Source organism: Rhinolophus sinicus, chromosome 8 (genome assembly GCF_057876585.1).
Source record: "Rhinolophus sinicus isolate RSI-liver-muscle chromosome 8, RSI-T2T, whole genome shotgun sequence".
NCBI classification, from domain to species: Eukaryota; Metazoa; Chordata; class Mammalia; order Chiroptera; family Rhinolophidae; genus Rhinolophus; species Rhinolophus sinicus.
The window spans coordinates 179829-200950 of NC_142508.1; the positions used below are offsets into that span (position 1 = coordinate 179829).

Sequence of the window (21122 nt, forward strand, 5' to 3'; positions counted from 1 at the left end):
TTTCTGGCATGAGAAGAATGCATACTCATAGTAGAACATTTCAAGCTTTGGAGAAGAAAGGAGAAAAGTCACCTGCAGTCCCACTAACTAGTGATAACCATTGTAACATTTGGTGATTTTCTAAATCTTTAATGTGTGTGGATGTGCCTGTGTGTTAGGTGTACCCTCGCCTGAAGGGGTACGTTGTGCGCTTGTCATTGTTCTTCAGAGACGTGACTTTGGTTACTGCCATGTCGTCCATCTTCAGGGAGTACCGTGCTTTATTTAAATGGTGTCTGATGGACAGATTCCAGAAACGACACTGTTAGCTAGCATGTGGTGAGAAAGGGTAAAACTGGAGTTTGAGATACTTAATTTCTTGCTCTTTTCAAGTTATGAAAGAACATTTGCTCGAGCTATTTATCAGATCTGTCCAGGATACAGTAACTGTTTTTGAACCCATGAGAGTAGCATGATAATTTTATAAACAGAAATCTAGCTATGGAGGGCAGTGTTTGTTTCTAAATGGTGTGGTGTTAAAATCACATGCCTGGGAGATTTACCCCAGTCTCCGCTTATGTAAATAACCTGTAGAAGAAAAGCATTCTTCCCATGTGGAGTCACAGCTTTAATAACTTTTCTTCTTTTGCTGAGTTGGGATATTGGAGCTCGTTAACAGGTAGAATATTTTAAACTGTAACAGCACAGAGTTGTGATGGTTACTTTGGAGGTTGCCGAGAAGAGTCACTTGTCACTGGCTTTGTCTGAAAATAACCGGCTATGTGACTAGTCAGTGTCATCTGGCAGCTCGGTCACAGAGTGGGTGCTGCTGTCACATTGGTGGCTACCCTCTTGGTGCCAGCCTGACACGTGACGGCCTAGTTGCTTAGGCGCACACCCATTTGGTGATGTTCATGTCTGAGACCCTCCCTGGCCCCGTGTGATTGGTGAGTCTGTTAGAACCTTAGTTTCCCCATTATCAGATGGGCATTGAAATGAGCCTGATCCCAGTGTGCTTACGAGCCTGGGAGGCTGGGATGAGGGTCATGCTGGGTGAGTGGTCTGAGTGGCTGATGTTCCCCCTTCCACCATCCTGCTGCCCGAGTCACTTCTCTTACCCACCTTGCCACCTCCTACCCCCTACAACTGGAGGGGGCGCATGAGGCATAGAGCTTCTCCTTGTTTCTGTTTCATTGCAGTTTATTTTTTGATGCTAAAATTTTATCTACCATAATGCTTTGTTAGTATTCACAGTCGAAAGTGTTCCTTACCATTTCTCTCTCTCTCTCTTTTCTTGTACACACTTAAAATAATACCTACAGAGCCCACATTATTACCCCTCATCCTCGCTGCTGCTTCTTCGTTAAATCAAATGCTGCCCCGAGGACATGGTTCATCTTTGCTCTGCTTGCTGCAGCTGCCCTGATGCAGTGATGGATTATGGATGGTGGATGGTGGATGGAAGATGGATGGATAGATGGAGGATGGATGGTTGGTGAATGGTTTGATGGCTTGATGATGGATGGATGGATGGATGGATGGCTGGCTGAAAGGCAAGAAGGATGATGCTGACCTCCTGACGGGGATGGTGTACTATAATTGTGTAAGATAGAGCCATTGCTAGATGCCATGTCCTTCTCTTGGCTGTGATGTATTATTGTGTGGTCGCTGTTACTGAATGACAAACAAGTATAAAGGGGGATGTACCGAAGTCTTAGTCTCAAAATCCAGTACAAATAAATGGTTACATTCAGGAAAAAAGTCCTCATGTTTTCAAGTGCCTGATTATGTACTGGTTTTCATTGTGTACAAATAAAGGAATAAATGGAGAAAGCAAGTAGATTTTAAGTTGGTAAATTTCTCTGACTTAATTCTCATAACTCTTGAAATATTTGCTATCTGTGTAAGAATGAAATTAAGCTCTTAGAAGTGTATAAACCTATTCCTTGAAAATGAAAAATTCACAGTAAAATTTCAACCATGATGTGATTTCTGAATCCATGTAGATGTTTGATATTGCTGTCAGTTCTGTAATTCTAAGGGCTTTTAGAGTTCAAAGTCCCATATAGTTTCTTTTTCTTTTAATAGTAGAACAAAGCTGGAATGATTTCACATAGTATACAGAACAAGTGTAGTTAATTCAGTACTCCAGTTACGTATCTATCTCTTAGTCCATTCCAGTGAAAACATAAGCATGAATTTGAATAGTAGCATTTGATTTGAATTTAAAATAAACAACCAGATTGTCTATGTGTTTTAGTAAAGGAGATGAGAAGACATGTTTCCTATTCTTGGACTCATTTTGATTTGTGAGATTGATATAACTCATGCCAGAGCTTCAGCTTTAAATCAAGATTTCAGATAGTTTACTTGTATGACCTTTCTTTTAGCAGTTATAGAAAAAATGTCTACATGACCTTAGAATTTTTAAAAATATGCTTCAAGTCTTTTCCAAATTTCCATACACATGCTATATGTAAGGGTTTATTTAATAATAAATTCTTTGACATTAGTATTTTGATGAACGGATATCTAGTTGTTCTTTTGGGTAGAAATTCTGATATGTCCCTGTTTTTCCTTTGCCACTGAGTGTTAGTCCTGGCTTACGTTCTCTTATCATTCCATGCAAGCACTGAAACTTAAGTCCCCGGTCAAAAATAAGTGGATGGATGAAGAGTGTATCTAACATAGCAGATATGTTATATGAAATTACAGAAGACCTCAGTGTAAAAATCCTTTAAAGTATACATTCTTTTAGTGAATTAGAGATAAGGAATGGTTTTCAAGTAATTTTGGACAGCTTTGTTAGTTTTAGAAGGTATGCTCAGATACACCGGGCTTTTAGATTTTTATTTTACTGGTTCTGATGTACAAAAATAGGTGCTGGTCATTCATATAACAAAGAAATAGTAACGAATTGTTGAAGATAAGCATGCTTTAAACAAGCACTTGTCAGAAGCGGTACATAAATCTTTTCCCTCTCTGCCACCTCGGCCACTCCTGAGTTCCAAGGAGCCTCACGTCCTTGGAGCTGACGTCTGGCCCAGGCTGTGGCTCTCCACTGTGGTGTCAGCCATCGTTCCTTTTGGCAGCAGCCAGTTCTTATTTCGAACTTTCAGTTTGAGACAACAGAAGAAAGCAACAAGCTTCCCCTAACTGGTAGGTTTGTGCTGAGCTCGTAAGGGAGGGCTCCTGGTTCCCACCGGTGGTTTCAGGTAGAGGCAGCGTGTATGTGCTGCTTCGGCTTCCCCAGTGAAATTTCTCATTTTCCCTCATGTGAAAAGCACCTAGGGAAAATTTCGACACTGTCTTCTGGTAGGAAAATGCCTAAACAGTTGGATTTTGCAGTCCTGTCGGTGTATTTTAACATCTTTGTAATGACATCGTTTTTGGTGCTGTATCGAGTCTCAGTCAGTCATCTGAAGCCGACCCAAACCACAGAGGAAGTTAGAATGTGGACTGTGAAACAGATTAGCTGCTTTATTTACTGTGTGAATTGATTGATTGCCTACGTTTTATGTAGACTAGAAATAGATGAACCCAGTTATTTTGTGTGATTTCTTGTTACCATCCAAAGGTGTAATTTGACTACCTGTTAACATTTTATTACAGGATTGGCAAAGGTTCTGAGAGACACATTCTCTCCCACCCTTTTAACCTTGTTATTAGCTCTCCTAATAGAAGTAGCTATTACCATGTTTCCCCCAAAATAAGGCCTAACCGGAAAATAAGCCCTAGCATGATTTTTCAGGATGACATCCCCTTAACATAAGCTCTAATGCATCTTTTGGAGCAAAAATTAATAGAAGACCTGGTCTTATTTTGGGGGAAACACGGTAGGAGGAAGCATCCCAGTTTCTTAGAAAAAATGTGTTAAGATTTCTTGACCATGTTTTTCCAATTTCCACACATATGAGCCTCTGGAAAAGATGAGAGACAGATTGAAATTGGGGTTTTAAGGAAAGAGAGATGGCTTACAGTAACCCTTTTGGGAAATGAGTAAAGAAGTTGAAATATGAAAAGATGTGGGTCACTTTCTCCTGATATGCTGACGGCTGGTCTGTAGGCATGCAGAAAGCCCCCTACATGAGTGCCACAGCAAACAGGCAACATGTTGCTACAAGGCTTCAAGTTAAATTTTTAAAAATCCTTTTCTTTGGAAGTTTTGACCAACGTCAGTATTTAGTGCTGTCTCTCATGCTTTTTTCTCCCCATAATTACATAAGGTGAAGGAATTGTAATGAGTTTCTCCGCACCCCACACAGAGGCTCCCAGTCCCCTCCCATTTATCTCACCTGGCCGCACACATTGTTTTCTGCGTCTGCCATGACTGGAAAGCTCTGGGGGAGAGGCCTGGGGAAGTCCGATGGATCCCGGCTCAGGAGTGAGAGCAGTTCCCGACACTCGTGCGCTGGCGTCCACTCTTTCCATCACGCCTGCATGTTAGGCCCTCGGGCTCCCTTTGGTTGACTTGTGTGTGAACCAAAAATTTTCTGGGCAATTTTAACTTTCTGTGAGTCTTTTCCCCATTTTCTTTGATTTTAAGACTATTCCGTGTGTAGACCAAACAATACTAAACATTTGAAGATTTTTAGTTAGTATCTCAGGTTAGGACTTTTTAATAAACCTGCAGCGTGCTTTCAGGCACAGGTATGTGTTGATTCTTAAGTCTCCTGAACACAGAGTTTCTCTTGTGATACAATGAGTAAAACACAAGTGTCTCAGGTTTTCTTAGAACCTGTGGTCCTGTTGTCCTGGTCTTGGCTCATCTACTCTAAGTTTTTGAGTAAGTATTATTTTTAGACAAGGAAACAACTCCTGTGTAGCTCTTTTCAATTTGTGGACTTATGGAGAGCTCGCCGTGTGGTATGGGGAGGTTGGTGACAGTCAGTCAGGTGTGCTGGGTGGCAGAGGCAGCAAGGTCCTGGCCTGCAGGGCCTCGGGCCACTGACAGGCGGGGCTGTGCTCAAGAGGGCACACTCAGACCTGCTGTGCCAGGAAAATCGAGCGCCCCTCACTTCCCCCCAAGACAGTGGAAGAGTTCTTCCACTGGGACCAGTCATTGCTCCAAGTAAGCGTTAGGTGTTTCTTTTCTTTCTGTTTTTTGTTCTGAGCTAAGTGCCTAAAAGACTGTGCAGAAATGAGCAGTGCTGAAATCCTCCATGGAATGAGGAAGAATATGAATAAATGAACCTGATTGACCAGTTTACTATTTGAGGTTTCCTGACATTTGGTTTCTAAAATGATCACTTTATCCATTTATCTTTTGAATTTTACTTAAAGATATTAAATCATCAATGCTTCAGGTGTAATACATATGTATCTTCCTATTTTTCCCGACACCGGTGACCTTATTCTAGCTTTTTTAGTAAGGGAATTTGTCGACAGCATTAATTTATGGTGCGTGTTTCAGTGCTGCTGTGGGATTTTCAGGGGCCTCCCACAGCCCGGCAAGGGACCTGCTGTACCTGCCAGGACAGACCTGGGGTTGCAGGTGCTCAGTGCTGTGTGGCCTTTGGATCGGACTGTGACGTCCCAACCTGAGCTGTCACAGTATCGCCAACGGGAGTGCTGTTGGAAGACAGTTCTTTTATTTAACTTCAATTTTAAATGTTATTTCATATTAGGTTTTTGATGGTCAGAAATTGGAAAAATATGATTTCATTAGAAAAGTTTAGCTCTGTATAAATTTGTTCCACCTATTTTATATTCCAGGTAAAACAGGGAGGACGTTAGACCCTCTGGGTCTAGTCCACATACTCCCTCAGTGACCAGAGACAAATTAGTTCTCCTCTGGGTCTGGTAGATGGAGCCGTTAGTTCAAAGGGTTGTTGTAAGGATTAAACGAGATACTGTAGGTGACACCCTGGCATACGGTTAATGTTATGTCTTTGTAGATTTAGTTCATTTTTTTCTAAACAAAACAACATTGGTAATATCAACATCACATTAGAATCCAGAATATGCCTTTATTCTTAAGATGAAAAAGGGATTTCTTGGGTAGTGTCAACTTAAATGTAATCAAAATTTGAGCAATCACTCAATGATTATTTCTAGTTTGTAGAAATAATATAAACTATGAAAACTTATTTTATAATTGGACTTATAAAGGAGATTTAGTGGGTGTGTTTTTTGTTGTTGTTGAAAGATAGGATTTAAAACCAAATCATATGTATTCATGCATTCCTATATGATTTAGAAACATGTTTTCTATTTTCCCTGTACATCCCAGTGTTTCTGTGTGATGTTTTTGCTATTTTAAATTCTGTTTTGTGGAACATAAGCAGGTGTTTATGAATATGTATTAGTGAAAAGCAGATTTTCAATTTAGTGAACAGAATTAAAATTTTATAACAGAGTTCTGTTCTTCAGTTTCCATGTACTCTTTTTCTTTGGCACTTTGAAATCAGCACTGATGTTTCGGCTTTAGCTCTAACCATTCCTCCCATCTCCTAATGTAGCCAGAGTACATTGCACATGTCATTATTTTTGTATCAAATACTCTCTTTTCTTTGTATGCCAAACCCCAGCTAATTCTTTCAGGCCCATCGCATGTACTATGTTCTTGCCGAATTTCATGGATTCTTCCAGGCAGCGTCAGACCTCCTCTTGCCTGCATTGTCCTTCCCTCAGGCTGGCGGTCACTTGTCTCCACGCCAGTCCACTCCACTCCACCCGCCTTGAGCTGCCCAACCTCAGGAGCATGTCTAGTCCTGCGTCGTAGCCTAGCTCTGGGCACAAAGCCAGGCCCAAGTCACTGCCCGAAAAAGGCGCTGCAGCCTGTTCAAAAAGAAACTATACACGTGCTATGGTAGATTAAGGAATGGCATGGTGATGGAAACTCAGTGACAGAATCAGAATTCGTACCAGTCAGACTGTTTCTGTTCTGGTGCATAACGATGAGAGGAGAAGCTTCACTGTTTCGTAAGTTTAGATTCTGTAGGTGATTCGTGGGACTGGTGTGTGTTTTGCAGGAGAGAAAGGAAAGCTCTGGCGTTGCTCTGGCTGGAAGTGTGACAGGACGAGTGGGGGTTTGCTAGCACACTGGCAGGCCTGATCTGAGACATATTCAGTGCTTAGAGAAAGCTGATAACGTTAGAGCAGGCAAATGTTTTCATTTGGGGACACTTTCAGGAGTCATTTATCATATTTAGTCAATGAGGTGTTTGGCTGAACAGAGTTACGCTTTGCCTTTAAAACTTGATGTTTCAGAAAATGTTCCTTTCAAGTGAAATCCGGATTAGATTACTTATGTCGTAAGAGAGTCTTGTTTCTAAGTATCATTCTCTCTAATGCAGTTAAAATACAGCTTCGCTTATGGGAATTCTATTTCCACAGAACTGTAAAGTCGTGCAGTGTATGAACCAGTTCTTTTGGTGGCTGCGCGGCACGTCCCGCCTGGGAGTCCGTGGCCGCTCAGCCGTATGCATGGCCGGTCCAGTGCTCTGCGTCTCTGCTGCTGCACACGTGTCACATGTTTGCCAGCCTGTCTTTAGGACAGAGTCTTCCAAGTGGGATTGATTAATTGCTGGGTCACAGGGTGGATGCATGTGGAATTTTGTCTTCGCTACTTCATTACCGTAGCGCTCCCATGGGAGGGAGTGTGAGTGTTAAGTAAACCCATCTTTAAATCGGCCGCTTCTTAGTCGTGGGTGCAATACTGGGTCTAGTAACAGTGCTTTATTGTTGAGTTGTTATCGTGTTTACTCAGCTTTGCTATCAGCTGTTTCAGGATTTACTGCACTTAATCTAGAGAGTCGAGATAAGTAGATCTCTAAAGACAAAGTGTTCTACTTCTGGCTGTTACCAGTACCTCGTACACTGTAAGGCATGTCACCTGACTTTCAAGCTGTAGTCTTTGGTTGGAGCGTGCCCTGCCGAGAACTGGGCTCTGCGGGCTCTACCCACGTTGCTTCCACGTCCCTCAGGCACAAAGCCCTCCAGAGCACAGGCACACAAATCTGGCCTTTCATCCCCATTCTGTCACTTAGTAGAATCCGGTAAATTTGGCATGTTAATAGTTCCTATTTGTAGAGTTGTAAGAAGTAATAGTATATGTGCATAGTTTCGCCCAGAACCTGCTAACTGCATAGTGGTCCATACTCGGTAAATGGTGGTTTCTTTTGTTGTGTCATAGAAGTATAGTTGGGTCAGAAGACTCATGTTGCCCTCGCTGATCTTCCAGAAACCAGTTCAAGGGAGATTTCTGTTGTCTGCCTTCCCTCGTGGCCTGCTTCTCTGAACCGTTTGCATAAAGGGCTTTGAAGAGTGTGAGGCCTTATCGACCACCTTATACCAGGATTGTAACCCTTTTGATTTTCTGGACCCTGTGAATGTTTGGTGACTTGGTCGGCAAGCAGATTTGCATGCAGTTTTGTGCACGTGGACACCCGCACCAGACTCCAGCCAGGAGCCTTTCTGGGATGGGAAGTGGGTGGAAATGTGGATTGGTCAAAGCTTTCCAATCCAAGTGCGAGGTACAGCACTTGGGAACGTGGTTGTGGGCCAGACCTGAACAGGAACTCGGTTCTTCATCGAAACCAAGGAATCTTACAAACATGAAAACTGCTGTGATCCCATTTTCCCTTCTGTAGAAGCAGGAACTCCTGGTGTACATAAACTGCAGAGAAGTAGTTTCTCTGAGGTGTGGATGGTCAATAGATGGCTCCCCACCAGTTACGAACAGGTACTGGCCACTTCCACCCCACTCGCTGGGAGAGGCTGCAGCCTGTCTGTCTGGCAGGACCTGAGGCTGTCCTGACCCCTGGTTCCTGGGGGACATGGGGATCCATGTGCAGAGGTGCCTTGCAGCCCCTGCCAGCCCACCGCATTCTCAGCACGCATCTCATGTCTGCTTTGCTGACTGTTGTGTCACAGACAGCCACTAGGGTCAAATATAGTGTTTGGTTTGTTTACTGGGGATAAGGTATAAAGGAGCATACCCTGTCAACTCATAATATTTGGCGGAGAAGAAAGGATCTGAAAACAGGTAAAAGGGAGGCTTCAGTGGCAGCCTCACGCCATCTTGCTGTGATGTCATCAGTGGACACGACATTCATACTCACCATAACCCGCTAGCCGAGGGGGTCCTGAGTGCTATCTGGTGTGCGTACTTGTTTATTCCGTGTGGACTTCCAGCACTGTGCTCAGATTTTATGCTTCAGATGACATTTTTCATTAGAGCTCAAAGAATGTACAGTAATTATAGTAATATTCTAACAGGCCATTGAAAAATCGTCCCAAGTACCAACTTCTGTAAAAAAGCCAAGCGCATACAGAGGGTCAGGAGCAGTGTCGTTACAGAGTGTGAGCAGCCCACTCTTCAGAGCGACATCTCTTTAGCACGCCTCTCAAAAGACAGTCACTTGTTTGTGACGTGTGCAGTGCGCTGAGCGAGGGGCAGCTGTGGGCACACACGGCTGAGCATTACAGTGACGTGTGACACGTGTGGGATTGTGGAGAAGCTGAGGGCAGGCGCCAGGATGGCGTGACTGGGTGGGCTGTGATGGGGGCCGTCGAGAGCCGAGTTGAGCTGATCGTAAGGAAAAAGTGGCAGCGAGGGAAGCAGGGACAAGGTCAGAGGTAGACGGCAGAGCCCACCTCTGTAGAGGAGCCATGATTTGAACCTTGAAGTGGAAACCCCTCTGAACACGTAGCAGCCGATGGTCTGGAGGCCACGGGAGCGGCCCTGTTCTGGAGCTGGCAGCTCGAGGTGGTGCCAACAGTCACAGATCCCCAGAAAGCCAGGCCTGCAGAGTCCTTGGCTCTGTCACGTGCTCTGAAACTAAGAGGAGGAGCAGTGTGCAGTGAAGGCGTCCCTGCTGTCCCCAAGTACAGGGTGCTCCATGGTAGCCTGGGGTCCTTCTGGCGCCACCAGTGGTTGGTTGGATTCAGAGGGACGGGGGCAGAAGGGGAGACCATCTATCTCCCAGTACTTCGCTGCGTGGACCACAGGTAACACCTGCTCTAAGGCTTACATGCCCTGGAGTGCAGTCCGGTCACGTTCCCGACCTGACTTTCAGTGCTGAGCTGCCTTACAGTAACGTAAAGAAATGGCGGGTTCAGTCTGCAGACGAATCGCCGTACTTCATTTTGGGACCTAGTCTGGCTAGTTCAGCGAGCCCTCCAAGTCCCCCCAGCCCCACATGTCCTGTCCTGGGAACGTGCAGTCCTCTTAGCGCTCCAGTCCCACTCAGGTAGGTCACAGTGGGCCTTGGCCAGTGGTTGTCACCATCTCTTTGGTTTTGTTCCAGATGGATTCAAGCTAACTTAGAAAAACTTCGGACACTGTAGCCCACTGTCATGGTTCAGGCAAGAGAAAGGCTTTGTGTCCTGTGGTGTGAGGGTGCAGCCTGCTCAGGCATGGGACATGGGACACGGGGGTCAGGTGGAGCCTGCTGTGGCTTCTCTGGCCAGGGACAGGCTGCTGCCGGGCCCCCTTCCATGTTTTACTCTTAGGCGCCCGGCAGGAGAGGCGGAGTTGGTTCTCCAAGAACCTCTTCTTGGGACAACCCCCCACCCCCACCCCTCCTTGATAACATTCCCAGGTCAGCCCCTCTCAGGCAAAGTATGGAGCAGGGTCTTGTCTTTCAGTGGCTGCAGTACGTGTTACTTAGGAAAGTGTGGCAGTTCCAAAAATCTGAACATTTTTCAGCATGTGTCAGTCACCAGGACAGAACAGCGTGTGACCCAGTGTCCGTCTAAACCACAAATGTGGTTTCGGAACCTAGTTGTGGCCTGGATGCTTTTTTTAGGATTGAGGCCCTCAGAGGAGAGCGCCCTACCCCAAACAGCGTTAGCTTTCCTCTGCAAGGGCATTATATTTCAACAGCAAAGAAAATACGTTTTCACCTTTTTTCTAAATGAGGCTTCTTTTACCTCAGCAAACGCTTGGTTTCTCCAGTGGCCACGGGCTACTCATGAAGAAGTCTATTATAATACTCATTTGGGAGGGGGTGGGACACGGTGTGGAGAGGAGCCAAACCTGGAAAAGCCTCTCCAGCTGGTTTGAGCCAAAGAGGAAACACACAAGGAAAAGGCGGGGTTTTGAAGGCTTTGCCTCCAGGTCCCTGGGGTCCGTGATGACTGCAGAGTTCACATTCCAGCGAGCGTGCTCTGGGCAGAGGGCTGTAGAGAGGGGCTGTGGCATTTGTTGACATTAGATGTTTCTGCTTCCAAGTGTCCTTAGCATGTGAAGCTGGAGTGCCACATCCACTTGCCAAGTGTCAGGGCAGGGTGTCTTAAAGAAGCGTTATGTAAACAGTAGGCCTACAATGAGAATACCAGTGGGCTACGTGACTGGAGTCAGTAAGTCACGTGTGTGTGTTTTTCTCTTAGGTCCATTTTCCAGACACTGAAAGAGCGGAATGGCTAAATAAGGTAAGAGTGCAGAGTCCTGAGTCCCAGACATCATGGGAATTAGGGGATGAGGTGCCATCTTTCCATATTTGGGAGTTGGGATGTTGACACTATGTGAACTCATTTGGACTTAGCAGTTGGCTTCTGCTCCCGAAAGAACGCAGTCATAAATGATACATTAGTTTGCTTTTCCAAACAGTAAAAACGGGATTTCTGCCATGAGGGAATTAATGAGGCATTCATGGTTAGATCTTTGGCCTCTGTCTTCTTTCCTGATCAGCTACTGCTCACATCTACTGTGTAATAGTCGTTGAGCCAAGGTTTTGGGAACATTGTGATGAAGAGGGAAATGACTCCTCAGAAACCTAATGACAGAGAATAATCATCTATTTTTGTTTAAAAGGCTCTGTTTTCAGACCGGTGCACTTTGAAGTAGATCTCTTTCGTCTCCATATCTTCTGTGTCCTTAGAGCAGTGGAGTGGAAAGTAATGCTGGGAATTAGTCCATCAGGAGAGAAACTCACCATGTGTGTTAAGATTACACGGTTGTAGAAAGCTCGGAGCAATGAGTAGGAACCTCAGGATTTTCTCTCTTTTTTTTTTTTCGCAATCATTAAATGTGCCGATATGCTTAAGTAGAACATTTAACCCGAATAACTAATTCCTGCAACATATTGGTTAATCAATAGTTTGTAAAAACATTTTTAAATTTAAAATTGTGTTGAATTTTGCATAACAAAAAGGACCCTCTCCCCTTTAATTTTCAAAAATTCTGGTAAACTGTAGGGGCATAATTTCTCATGATTTAAGTGTACTTTGTGTTACAGCATTTTGTTTAACATGAGTTCTTTGTCTTTTCCAGACTGTAAAACATATGTGGCCTTTCATTTGCCAATTCATAGAGAAGTTGTTTAGAGAAACCATCGAACCAGCTGTGCGGGGAGCAAACACCCACCTCAGCACCTTTAGTTTCACGAAAGTCGACATGGGTCAACAGGTCAGTTGCTTCTAAGTACCCTTGCTTGTGCACATGGTGGAATTGCTGTGAAGACTTAAGGTGCCATGTTCAGCTATTTCAAGTTCTTTTCTGGAGAACCTTGCTCCCTGGGAAGGTGTGGCGGGTCTCTGCAGCTCCTCCCCGGCCGGGTCTGGCACTGCGTGGGTGCCCGCACTGCGTCTGTCGGGTGTGCGCACTGCCCTCTTCTGCTCACTGTGGTCTTTCAGCTAGTTCAGGTTCACTGGGGGGCGGTGGGTGGGGGGAGTTCCTTTAGTTGTAGTGTCATTCTATACCACACCCTCTGTCAGAATGACCTCTGTGTAGTTTTCAGCAATCTGGTTGGTTGGAAAGGGAGGTTGATATGTGAATTCACACGGAAGGTTCGGTAGTTGACAAAGATGTCTACAACAGCTAAGGACTCCAGTGCCGTCTCGTAGGCGTCGCCTTCATTACGTAGGTGAGGGGAGGTAGACTTGTTCCGGGGGTTATGCTACAGGCAACCTCATTTTGTTGTGCTTTACAGACAGTGCGTTTGTATTACAAATTGAAGGTTTGTGGCAACCCGGCATCAAGTCCATTGACACCATTTTTCCAACAGGTTCAGATGATGGTTAGCAATTCTTACCAATAAAGTATTTTTCATTTAAGGTTGTACGTTGTTTTTTAGGCATATGCTATTGCACACTTACCAGACTACAGTATAGTGTAAACATAACTTTTAGAGGCACTGGGAAACCCAAACCTTCACGTGACTTGCTTTATTGCAGCGTTCAGTCTGGACCAAACCCGCAGTGTGTCCGCGGTCTGCCTGTAGGTGCCAAGGAAAGCTGCTATTCCTAATAGCACTCTGGTGAAAGTCTCAGGACTACATCTAAATTAGTTAATCACAGCAAGTTTCCTTTTTTATTTTTTAAGTCACTGTTGACTATAATTAGCAACAGCTTAAGGTGACTTTTTTACTGAGGTGTGGTTGACATAAAACATTGTATTAGTTTCTAAGGTAACATTGTTTTATGGACCTAATAAATGTGCAGAGCCCAGTACTTTATCACCCTCCGCAGTTGACAGGCAGTGCCCCTACGGCAGAGCCAGACGGTACCATGTGGCGCAGGTGAGATTGCTTCACCTGGCGGGGTTTTCATGGACACGGCTGAGGCGTGTGAGACCTGGTTGCTGTGTTGTGTTTGTCCCGGCAGGTCCGTTCCCACCCACACTCTCCAGGTCACCTTCCCTGGTGGGAGGCGGTCTCTGTGCCCAGAGCTCTTGTCGCCTGCAGTTATTGCGATGCGGGCACACGCCGGTGCGTGGCTGTGTCCTCCAGTGCCAGCGGTGAGCGCACAGGTGCCGTGCTGTGTCCTTCTGTAGCCAAGATGGTGGCAGCAGATGGATACAAGTTAGAGTGCTGTGTGGGCGTGATGCAGGGCGCAGGGCAGGAAATATTTCCGTTTTCGACATCCACGTAAAGTCTTTTCCTGCATATTCTTTTCACAACCCCTTAAACAATGTAAAAACCATCCTTAGCCAGAGGCCAGCTGTAGCCTGCAGGCCTCTACCCCCAATGTAGGCTTGCTCCTGCTGGTGGAGGCTGAGAGTTTGGAGCGCAGCCGGTTTGCTTTAGGACGATTTCGTTGATTTTCACCCTGTGCTTTAACTGAGCTCATCAGTGGCATACAGTGAGAGTGTTGGGGGAGAGCTGACTCAGTGAAGGGGCGTTGTATGGATGGCACTGACACCTTCCAGGTGCCAGCGGACACCAGGACCTGCAGAGCCCTGAGCTTCGTCCACGTGGGTGTCCGAGCTGAGTCCCTCAGGGCCCTCGGGGGCTCTTCCTTAGTGCTGCTGGGTCATGTGGGGTGGGGCTGGCCTCCCTGCTTCCAGCCTGCCATCTAGGGATGCATTAGAGGAAGGACGCATTCTCAAAGCCACACATTGAACGAGAGCACTGTCCTGAGCTCACCTTCTCTTGTCCCTGCAGTGAACTGACTATGTCCTTTGTGGTCATCAGTCTGTACTGTCTGAGCTGGTCCCCTTAGGGAAAGCCCGGGACCCTGGGACAGTAGGGAGGGCAGCCTCCCAAAGAAAGATGCAGAGTGTCATCCTGCAGCTTGTTGAGGGTCAGATCTCAGCGCATCCAAACTGTCCAAGTAAGCAGTAGCGACTAAAGGGCAGGTATTTCTTGAGCTTGAGTTTTTAATGCTCAGATGTTGAGAACTTTCTTAGACATGATCTCAAATTCATAAATGGGAAAAGGTTTTGAAATGATGTTATAAGCAGGTCCTTGAAGTATAACATTCATTGTAATCTGCCTTTTCTTTTTACAGAGTCATTTGATTCAGACCCTATGTCATGTGTTAGGGGTTGAAATTATAATTTATATCTCCAGCTAGTATTTTTGATACACTCAGAAGTCCCATTTTTGTGAAAATCTTAAGAAATGAAAAATTACAAAAGATGAAAAAATGAAAGGAGGCTATGTTTCAAAAGTGTAGTCAGCATAGAGTAGAGAGAAAGTAAATTGGAAGAGACGAGGGCTGAGGGGCTTGGGAAGGAGCAAACCCCCACGACTCACGACTCCATGGGCGGACCGAAGCACTGTCTGTGTCACTCGGCACTCAGTGCACACCGCAGTGTGTGAAGCTCCTCGCTCTCCTTGTGTCCTGGAGTTTCACAGTAACGTCGTGAGCTCAACCCCAGTGTTCTCGTCATCTCACAGACGACAGGACTGAGGAACAGAGGTTAAATAATACACCAAAAGTGAAACACCTACTAGGACGCTGTGAAAGCAGAGTGTTCATTCCCGATGCTAAAGCTTGTTCTCTTCTGCTCTGTGCCCTATTGAAAGGTTTCGTGGTTTGTTGGTTTGTTTTTCTTTTAACATCCCTACATTTTAAAATAAGCTACCTCTTGTTTCAGCCCCTCAGGATCAATGGTGTTAAGGTGTATACTGAAAATGTGGACAAAAGGCAGATTATTTTGGACCTTCAGATTAGGTAAGTTTATATCTGTATTACAGTTGTCATAGTTAATGTCACTTAGCTGTACCCATAAGATGGAGGGTGTAATGAGCACACTTCTTCCCTGCTATTTGGTTGGATTTGACCAAATTCTTGATGAAGACCCAATTTTATTCACTTTCTGGGTCTCAGTTCCTAATAGTCTAGATAATTGCCATTCTTAAAACATGTGAAATGAGAGAAACTAAAAGCACCAGAAGAAAACTATAAACAAGTATCACTTATAACTATTGATGCCAAAATCCTCAACAAAATAATAGCAAACTCATTTCAGCAGCGTGTTGAAAGGATCATACACCACAACCAAGTGGGCTTCATTCCTGCGGCGCAGGGATTGTTCTGCATGTGAAAATCAATCACTGTGACACATGAATAAAGTGAAGGAAGGAGACCACGTGATCATCTCAGTTGATGAAGAAAGAACATTTGATAAAATTCAACACTGTTTCATGATAAAAACACTTAACAAACTAGAAAAGAAGGAAACCACTTCAGCGTAAAAGGCATATATGAGGAACAGCAAAATCCTCAATTAAAGACTGAAAGCTATTCCTCCAGGACCAAGAACAAAACAAGATGCCACTCTCACCACTTCTATTCACAGGGTATGGAAGGCAGATTAGGTAAGAAGAAAAAGGAATAACAGGCATCCAGTTTGGAAAGGAAGAAGTGAAATTATCTCTGTTCACAGATGATACAATCTTCTATGTAGAAAACCCTGAAGATTCCACAAAAAATCCTCTTAAAACTTTAATAAACAAATTCAGCAAAGTAACAATATAAAATAACACTAAAAAATCAGTTACATTCTATACACTAAGAATGAACAACAAAACAGAAATTAAAACAATTTCATTTACAGTGAATCAAATAGAATAAAATACTTAGGAATTAACAAAGGAGGTGGAAGACTCATACAGTGAAAACTACAAAGTATTGCTGTGAGAAATTAAAGAAACCATAAATAAATGGAAAGACATTCCATGTTCATGGTTTGGAAGACTTCATACTGTTAAGTGTCAGCAATAAAAGCAATCTGTAGAATCAATGCAATCCCTATAATCATATACCTGATAAGGGATTGATCTCTAGACTATATAGAGAACTCCTATAACTCAACAACAAAAAACAAAATAACCTGACTGAAACATGGGCAATGGACGTGAATAGACCTTTCTCCAGAGACGAACACAAATGGACAACAGGCACATGAAAAGATGCTCAGCCTCACGAATCATCGGAGATGCAGATCAAAACCGCAGTGAGATACCACCTTACACCCATGAGGATGGCTCCTGTGAGGCTCCCACAACAAGAACAAGTGTTGGTGAGGATGTGGAGACATTAGGACCCTCGTGCACTGCAGGTGGGAATGTAAAACGGTGCAGGGGCTGTGGGAAACTGGAGGTTCCTCGAAAACTTAAACATATCACCACATGACCCAGCAACCCCACTTCTGGGTATATGCCCAAAAGAATTGAAAATAAGGCCTCAAAGATACTTGTGCACCGTGTTTATAGCAGCAGCATTCACAACGGCTACGACACTTCATGGACAGATGAAGGGATAAGGAAGAAGTGTATACATTCAATGGAGTGTTATTCAGCCTTTAACAAGAAGGAAATCTTGCCATGTGCTGCAACAGGGATGAACCGTAGGGACATTGTACTAAATGAAATAAACAAAAGGACAAATTCTGTATATTCCACTTATATGACATTATAGAGTAATCAGATTCAGAGATAGAAAGTAGAATGGTGGCTACGGGGGGCTGAGGGAGTGGGTCGTTAGTGGTTAATGGGGACAGTTTAATTGCAGTTTTGCAAGAAGAAGAGCTCTGGGGATGGATGGTGGTGATGCCTGAACAACAGCGTTAATAGGCCTAAGACACCCGAACTGCACACTTAAAAATGGTGGATTTTTTGTTACGTATGTTTTATCACAAACAGAATTGGAAAAAAAAGACATTGAGGTTCTGCCAGATGCCAGATGCCAGATGCCATGGCTGGCATGAAAAAGGTGGTTTTCTTTGTTTCCTGTCTTCATTCTTCGTGCCCTTGCTCATGGCTTCCTGCACGTGTCTAGGCCTGATACATGGTTGTGTTCACAGGGCGACTGCGGAAGTGTGCTGACTGGTGGACATGGCTCAGTTTTTTTCTTTTTTTGATCCTTGACTGAGGATCATTTTATTTTCTAAGGTCATCTTTGAGTTTCTAAAGTATGTGAACATAGTAAATGGACACAGGTAGTACTAATTCCCTTCATTTTAGAGAAGGACACAGACTGTCTGTAATGATCTTATGTGTAAAAATCTGCATCATTAAAACATTTGGCACTAGTGTGAACACTTGCCGTCAGAGGAGCAGAAGAGGAAGCCCCACGATGTCTTTAGTTCAGCTGCACCCTGGACGAGCTCTCCACCTGGCTGGTGTGAGCTTCGTGAGGTAGGCGCCTGTTCTGCCCTGGCACCGAGGGAGGACTTCACACGCATTCGTTACACAAATGTTTGCATGTGTCAGTTCATGGCTGCCGTTCCGCAGATGCAGTCGGACTCGCCTGGTTTCAGTGATAAGCACAGGCGCAGACTGTGCTGTTCAGACACTTAGGTCTGAAAACACCTGCATCTTCCTGTCTTGTGTGTTCCAGACAAAGACCTTACCTACATTATTGGCAGTAGAGCTGGGGAAGGAGTGATCGAAAGACATTAAGAAATACAATGATCAAGTCTTAGGGTGAAGAAGAGGGACGTGTCAAGATGGTTTTATAATAGATTATTGGCGATTTTCCAAACTAGGCAGAGAATCGTGCTCTGGGAGAAGAACCTTAACACCAGGAAAGTGAATGTTGGAAGGATTTCATCCCAGATGCCTTTGTTAATATTTTGCTCGTGTGCGTAGACACTCTCTCCAGCGTTTGTCAAGCTGCCCGTACATGTTCTCAGGCAGGAGTGTGACATCTTTCATCCAGAGTCAAGGTGGGGGTCAAATCAGATTCCCACCCAAAACCTAGTTGACACTTCACATTTATATTAAGAATAGATGCAAGCCTTCCATTCAGCATCCCACTACATTCATGTTTGTTTCATGTTAATGGTTGAAATGACTTAATCATTGAGTCAAATGATGTCTCAGGCACACCGTTTCTAACCTTTGATGGCACGGAGTGCAGGAGCTCTGCTACGTAGTTTTCCCAGGACGGGGGAGCGCAGGTGCAAACTTTACTTGTGGCGAAATAGAGCTAGACTTTTTTATGTTTTAAACAAATACATTTGTTTATAAAACAAATCAAAACTACATCCCGTCATAACACTGCTCCAGCATTGCACTTTGGGAAGTAGCACTGGTAACAGTTAAGCCTGCGGCAGGTGGCGTGTCCCATCAGAGCCATGACGGGTGCAACCCCAGAGGTGAAATGCTCCCACATGGACCACAGTTCACAGCTTTGCCGACAGCCCGGTTTGGGCTGCTTTACTATTGTTTTCTTCAGATTGTATGTCTGGTAATGGTGACTAAGAGAATGTAATACAGAACTTTTTCTTTGCTAGTTTTGTAGGAAATTGTGAGATTGATTTGGAGATCAAGCGATATTTTTGTAGAGCCGGTGTGCAAAGCATACAGGTAAGCTTTCTTTTAATTTCATAGTCTTCTAAAATTGTCAGTGTTCTGGTCAGAAAGAAAATTGTGAAGTGTTAATGAAGTCGGAATTTGTTTGAAGTTCTGTTTTTATCTGTAGGTTAGACTTGAGAAACCAGAAGTCAGATGCTGAGTCATGCAGGCAGGCGGGCATCTCCTCGCATCAGGAAATGGCCTTTGGAGTGGCTGCCTGTGACATGTTCTGGTTTCCCGTTTCCATTTAGATTCACGGTACAATGCGGGTGATCCTGGAGCCGCTGATTGGAGACATGCCCTTGGTGGGGGCCCTGTCCATCTTCTTCCTCAGGAAGCCAGTAAGTCAAGGTTCTGGTTGTTCTTACATTCCCCTTCACTGAGGTGAGAGGGCTCCAAAGGGAGAGGCAGCTCTCTCCTTGGCTCACTTCTGTCTCCCCTTTCTGCGTGTGAGTCTTGTGCGTGCTCACACTCGTTTAGACCCTGACGGATGGCTCCATTTCCTTGGATAGATAACTTTTTTTCCTTACTATAAAAATGCCACGTTTGTTACAGAACTTTTGCAAAACAGAGACTTCTTTTTAAGTGTAGGTTTCTAATAGGCATCCAGCACCTATCACTGAGTATTTATAGATATTTATAGACACTAGCTCGTTTACTCCTCGTACTGCTGTCGGTAAACACGACATGGTTTCTGTTACTGACCAGGACTGAGAGTCTCATTTGTCCATGTCACAAACCAGTGGGGCTGGAGCCTCTCCTGGAACAGCCTAGTCTGCCAGAGCTGCTGTTCTCGCCCTACGCCCCCTGCAGCCTCCTCGCCCCCTGACAGAGGCTGCCATCATTCCCGTGCAGCGTCTGCAGCTATGCACTGGGCTTTTAAGTCATAAAGATGTTACGATTGAGTTATATTCTAACACTTGGATAACCCATAATGAATGTTAACGTTTTACGTTGTTACATACATATGTTACTCCATTTTTGTTATAAGTAGTCAATACTTATTAGCCACAAAAGTAAGGCAACAAAAATACCCTTCCTATCTAGAATCCTCCCTCTCACCTGGGTGGCTCCTTCTCACGGGCTCCTGCAGCCTCTGACTGGCGCCCTGCCTTGGCTCTGTCCTCAGGAGACCGCAACACAGGGCGGGCCATCTTCACAAGGTGCACACTGACCCTCAGGTGTCAGCTGACTCTCACCTGCAGACAGTTGCCGTGGTCTCGATAGGGTTCTCTCCCAGCCTCATGTCCTGGCACTTCCCCAGAGGCGTCCCAAGTTCCAGCCACAGAGAAGAGACAGTCCGGGGAGCGCACCGACCCATCATCCCTCACCTGTTCCTTTTCCCAGAATGCCATCTTGGCCCTTTGTGTCACCCCTTCCCAGGACAGAGGTGTCAGGTTCCCTTCTCACTCCCATGGCGCCCAGATAGGCCTGTGGGCTGTAGCACACTCCTTGCTAACTCAGAGAAAGACACACCACGTCCGTCTCTGTACAGTTCAGTGTCTGATGGATGAATCGGTCTGTTTCTCAGTCACTTCTCCATTAGATGCCATTTTTATAATCTTTGATGTGCCCTTTCTGGAGGTGCCATTAACATCATGTATATTTTCAAATGGGAATATTTAGTGTATAATTTGATTCAAATAACTTAATACAAATTACTGTTGTCGGGTTTTTAAAATGTGGGTTCATGTAGGTCAAACTACACGTGGTACTGTTTTGCATAAAAACAGAAGGCTTAAATGTCATCACTTTCTGTTAATATTGACATTATTCCATTTGCTTTTTATTGCTTAAATAATGGGCTTATTTTTAATGTATTTGAACTACAGTAGTCCCCCCTTCTCCATGGTTTTGCTTTCCGCAATTTCAGTTACCCATGGTCAACCATGATCTGAAAACATTAAATGGAAAATTCCGGAAATAAACAGTTCATGGATTTTAAGTTGCGTGGCTTTTTGAGCAGCAGTGACGTCTCGTGCTGTCCTGCTCATCCCACGTGGGACGTGACTCATCCCTCTTGTCCCGCATCACCACACTGCACACGCTCCCTGCCCGTTAGTCACTCAGTAGCTGTATTGGTTATCAGATGGACTGTCGCGCTGTCACGGTGCTTGTGTTCAAGTAACTCTTACTGTTATAATTGCTCTGTTTTATTATTAGTTATTG

The 21122-nt window shown here is 44.7% G+C and overlaps 1 protein-coding gene across 3 annotated transcripts in view; it reads left to right on the forward strand.

Annotated features, from left to right (window-relative positions):
• ESYT2 (extended synaptotagmin 2) overlaps positions 1–21122 on the forward strand; it is a 64121-nt gene that overhangs the window by 6201 nt on the left and 36798 nt on the right. For all 3 annotated transcript variants that reach the window (XM_074315021.2, XM_074315019.2, XM_074315020.2), the window contains exons 2-6: positions 11317–11358; positions 12200–12334; positions 15248–15324; positions 18893–18965; positions 19205–19294. In XM_074315021.2, the coding sequence (XP_074171122.2) occupies positions 11317–11358; positions 12200–12334; positions 15248–15324; positions 18893–18965; positions 19205–19294 (417 nt within the window). The remainder of the gene's footprint in view (positions 1–11316; positions 11359–12199; positions 12335–15247; positions 15325–18892; positions 18966–19204; positions 19295–21122) is intronic.